General features: G+C 36.1%; 1 protein-coding gene across 2 annotated transcripts in view; it reads left to right on the top strand.

Annotated features, from left to right (window-relative positions):
• Positions 1-5,099, top strand: part of LOC125028864 (lactosylceramide 4-alpha-galactosyltransferase-like) — an 11,565-nt gene extending 6,466 nt beyond the window's left edge. For both annotated transcript variants that reach the window (XM_047618422.1, XM_047618421.1), the window contains exons 2-8: positions 961-1,073; positions 1,274-1,451; positions 1,561-1,656; positions 1,809-2,005; positions 3,155-3,381; positions 3,892-4,089; positions 4,213-5,099. In XM_047618422.1, the coding sequence (XP_047474378.1) occupies positions 1,022-1,073; positions 1,274-1,451; positions 1,561-1,656; positions 1,809-2,005; positions 3,155-3,381; positions 3,892-4,089; positions 4,213-4,365 (1,101 nt within the window). In that variant the 5' untranslated portion in view covers positions 961-1,021 and the 3' untranslated portion in view covers positions 4,366-5,099. The remainder of the gene's footprint in view (positions 1-960; positions 1,074-1,273; positions 1,452-1,560; positions 1,657-1,808; positions 2,006-3,154; positions 3,382-3,891; positions 4,090-4,212) is intronic.

Raw genomic sequence — 5,099 nt, 5'->3', positions numbered from 1 at the left:
ATGTATACATAGATGTGTGTAAACAATCCTACGAATTTATATTTCTGCCTAGTCATTTCATGCTTTTTAAATATCATTTAGTATTTGTTGTACCCAATGACCTTACTTGTATTCAGATGAGACTCCCAACCTGCCGACAATTTGTTCGCTATCATTAATTGCTCTGTTAATCTTATTCCCGGAACTTACTTTAGTCAATACGGTTTTTTTTTAATCCATCTACGCGTTAACAGATGTTATGTGAATCATGTTATCTTCACGAGACGTGGATCACAGCACAATATGCACGTACGAGGAACATGTATAAAACTTTTAGTGCTTCGTATGTGGTGGTTAATTTAGTACTGGCCCTCCAAGTCATACCTAGAGTGGCCTAGGTTCGAGTCCTGGTCAGGGAGGATTGTTACATACCGGTACAGAATGGTTTTGAAAACATTCATCCCATCGAAGTCATACCACGTCATATTGTTCGGACGCGTTGGAAATTCTTACCATGTTCTAACGACCTCCCTGATTGGCTTCAAATTTCATTCATATAGAGTTAACATATGTTTCGTGTGCTGCTAAAAAGGCACAGAAATATTTAAACACCTTTACAAATAGATTTTTTTTTTTTTTTTTTTTTTTTTTTTTTTATCAAGAAACATGTGGCAATGTAATATGTATCTGAAAAAAAATATTGTATTATGATAGAGACATATAAATAGGTTCAGGTTCCAATAATGTTCGCGGAAAGGGCAAACGTGTATGAGGATATATCAAAGTGTTGGGGGTTTCAGAGGTGTTACATAAAAGGCCTATATATACACACCTATATAAACTATATATAACCTGCATATATGCTCATATACACACACACACACACACTCATATATATACATATACATACACATATTTATACTCTATGTGTGTATATATACAATTATATGCCTATATTATGCATTACCATTATCCTTGCAGGTGGCTAAAAAGCCCAAAGATTCTTGTTATTCTTGCTTTCTTCACACTGGCTGCGATTGTCATGTTGGATAAAAACGAATTCATATTAAAGTTCAAGGATCAATATATCAACAGTAAGTGTGAGGGAGGGTGTTTGGATTTGTATGATTGCTGTTAAGATTTCATTTATGAAATCACTGACATATGCATGGACCATGAGACTTGCCTGATCTGTAATAACAATCATCACATTCATTCGATGTCTGTTCGTTATAAATACTGATTTATTCAGTTATTGTTATCTGTCTGATTTCCAGCCATCACTTTCTTTCAGATATCGATCGTGATGCCTCGGAGGAATATGCAGATGGAGGTTTGGATTCTCAAGATAACAAAACTCAGACACAAGCACCAGAGATCAGCATAGAATGGTGGCAAAAAGAGTTATGTAAGCCAGAGGTTCTGCAACTTCAACCTAGCACGACATATTTGAGATTACCAATGCTTGGCAGGTAATATAACCCATTACATTTGATATGCCAAACGTGCAACATACAAGTTTCTTCAACTAACAGTAATGGGCAATTTACTAGAAAACTAGACAACCCTTTTTTCCCCTAGAGATATCACACCCAGCCCGAACGACTACAATATATTCTTGGGAGAAACAGCATGCAATCACCAACCACTGTATAGAGCATACTGTTCTGTCGAAAGGTAATGTGTCACGTTTTCAGTGAATGGCTTTAAGAATGTTTATGGACACTAAATAAGCTAAGGTACAATACCATACAATACGAAGGTACAGAATGGAAGAAGAAGAATCCATTAAGAACTCAAGGCTTTCATACATTCTCTTATTCATTTAGCTATGCACACGAGAATCCAACAGCGAAGGTCTGGTTCCACACAACGTCCCCGCTGATCGACAACGGAGATGGTCTCATCACGAAACTCGAGGAGGCCTACGATAACTTGAAAGTTGTAGGCAGTGACCTCACCAAGATTTTCAGTGGAACTCCATGCGAGAAAGTGTTCATGGCAGGGGAATGGGCACACAATACGCGTGAGTGAAGATGCAGAAATGGCGTGCTGTTGCATAGTTTCAAATGACATGTACCCCTGTCTATTTCTTTACATCTATACACAAGTGAAGTTTCTCTTTTCTTCATGTGTTCTGTTTTTTTTTTAAACAGCATAAGTAAATGATTCCATTTCTGCCTCTGTCGCAATCTTGAGGGGGAGGGCATAGATTTGATTTAACTATCTGAAATTTTAGTCCTAAAGCTTTGGCCCGGATTTAATAACACATATACGAGACCGTATGAGGTTTGTTTGCATCGTAAATAAAGCTACTCTGTTATTTCTCGCAACGGTCGAATTTTCAAAGCAATTTCAAGGTCGTAAACACAGCACCGCAAATATATTTATAGACACACAGACACACACACACACACGCACACACGCACACACACACACACACACACACACACACACACACACACACAATCACACACACACACACACATACACACACACATATATATAGAGAGAAAGGGAGAGAGAGAGAGTATGTATATATTCGTATATATGTACATGTGTATATACATACACACACACATATCTACATATATGTATATATACATATATGTATACATATACGTATGTGTACATGTATACATACATATATATGTATATATTATATATATGTATATATATAAACGTATTTATATATATGTATACATATGCATATTTTTATATATATGCATATATATATTTATATATATATATATATATATATATATATATATATATGTATATATATACACATATATGTATGGTAGAAAAACCCACGATGTAAAACTAGATCTAGTTTTACAATGTGGGTTTTTCTACCATAGTATCTACACGGTAGAGTGTTTTCACCATTCACATGTATATATATACATATATATGTACATATACACGTATATGTATATATATATATATATATATATATTTGTATATATATTTATATATATACATATGTACACACACACACACTCACACACACACACACACACACACACACACACACACACACACACACATATATATACACATATACATATACATATATATACACACATATATACATACACACACACACATAAATATACACACGTATACAATATAATTACATTTATTGTACTGCTTCATTGCTGATTTCTTACAGCTTGGCCTGCGAACAACGTATCCAACTTGTTGAGAAACGTGGTGCTGTGGCTGTGGGGAGGCTTAAACAGCGACACCGACTGCATCTGCGTGAGGAACCTTACCCACGTACGGAACATGGCTTCTTATGACGAACAGGACAAAGTGGTCAATAACGCCATCATGCACTTCGACGCAGGACACCCCTTCACCTATGAACTTATGGAATATCTGAAGAAGAATTTTAAGGTGAGAGCGAAGTTTGCATTGATTGCGTGATTAAAGGCAAATCTAGCTTAAATTCATAATTAGTATAATAATGTGACTTTATTAGTATTATGAAGTTTATGAGAAGAGGCCCTTGCCTATCTTTATGATAGATAAATATATGATCATACAATGTAGCGCAGTGCAAGATGGTGCAGTTTTGTGTGTTCTCGTCTAGCTGACCCTCGTTCAAATCCCGCACTGCTAGTGGATGGTAACCCCGGCCATTCCTTTAGGAGCAAACATTAACAGACAGCCTTTCACAGCAAGATTATTAATAGTAACCAGTGGAATAAAATTAAATATTATAATAATTATGTACATATGAGTACAAACAAACATTCCTTCTCATATAGTGCATATAACTGCAAATGTGTATGTGTGTGTGTGTACAAGTTAAGTTTACTTTAACTTATCTATTATCTTAATTAAAATGAGCTTTTATTTAGATGCTTCTAAATATCCAAGTCCCGGTTTACCTGTGCCTTCCAGGTAGCCACATGGGTGGTCAATGGCCCCGGGGCAGCAACAGCCATAGCCAAGAAAATGTGTGGAACAGAGGATCTGAACGAAGTCTATCTCAATCACTGTTCAAACGTGACGCTGAGACCTCTGAGGGAAATGCAGCTCTTCCGGTGGCCTTACTGGAACAACTATTTCAAGGACAATCAAGGGGAACACTTCGCGGAGGCCAGTACACGACTCTCCCTTACAGAGATGATCAATATGGCCTTGTCTCCTTGAGCTCATTCTTAATATACAGTTGATATCCAGGACAAAAACTGAACTTGATTTATCTTTTCCATCTTTCAGGAGCACCAAGATGCCTACATCGTACATTTGTATAACAAGCTTAGTAAAAAAACGGCAGTCCCAATAGGAAACAAAGGCATCTATGACGAGATTGCCAGAGCTCACTGCCCTGTCACCTATGAAGCTGCTAAACGGAGAACCAACTTTTTCTAAGCCGCTCTGGTGTTTGTTTTTCAGTGTCATGTTGGTAGATTTATATATATCTGATTTCTTTGACATTTAGATAAACTTCATTGATGAAGAATCTCTCTTTTTTTTTAAGGTGCTTGTTAACTTCTAAAGAGAGGCCTGAGCCTGAGCCACTGTAAAAGGACTAAAGCCAACATATATATGATATTCAGACATAAGTACGCCGATAAACACATAGCACAGTTGCATATATGTAAAAATGAATAATCAGGTGGTTCCTTTTACATAACTGAACCTATTACTATTTTCCTTATAGTTCACATTGATATAGTCCATAGTGTATATTTCTCATAGTATTGCATTTATGACAGTGATAATTTTTGTTGTATAAAACATAATAAAAGTACTAAAGCATAGGAAAATGAATTATGTTATGGTAAGATCGTAAGGCGTTACAATGGACTATAGGCACTACAAAAGTCTACAGAATCTATTCATTTGGCATTTTCCTCAATAAGGCAGTTACTATGTTAATACTGATTTATGTTGGGCCTTCTGCATGGCGACTAATTGTTGATTTTTCATCTGTGTGTCACTGTACAACATAGATTAGCGTTAGATAAGAAAAAGGCCACACACGCACATCCAGACATATATAACTATGTGTGTTTGTGTGTGTGTTTGTGTCTATGTATAGATAGATAGCTAAACATACATACATGCATATATAAACACACACACACACACACACACACACA

The sequence above is a fragment of the Penaeus chinensis genome, chromosome 9 (assembly GCF_019202785.1).
Source record: "Penaeus chinensis breed Huanghai No. 1 chromosome 9, ASM1920278v2, whole genome shotgun sequence".
Lineage (NCBI taxonomy): Eukaryota > Metazoa > Arthropoda > Malacostraca > Decapoda > Penaeidae > Penaeus > Penaeus chinensis.
Note: the sequence above shows the minus strand (reverse complement) of the source record. Positions and strands in the feature narration are given on the sequence as shown.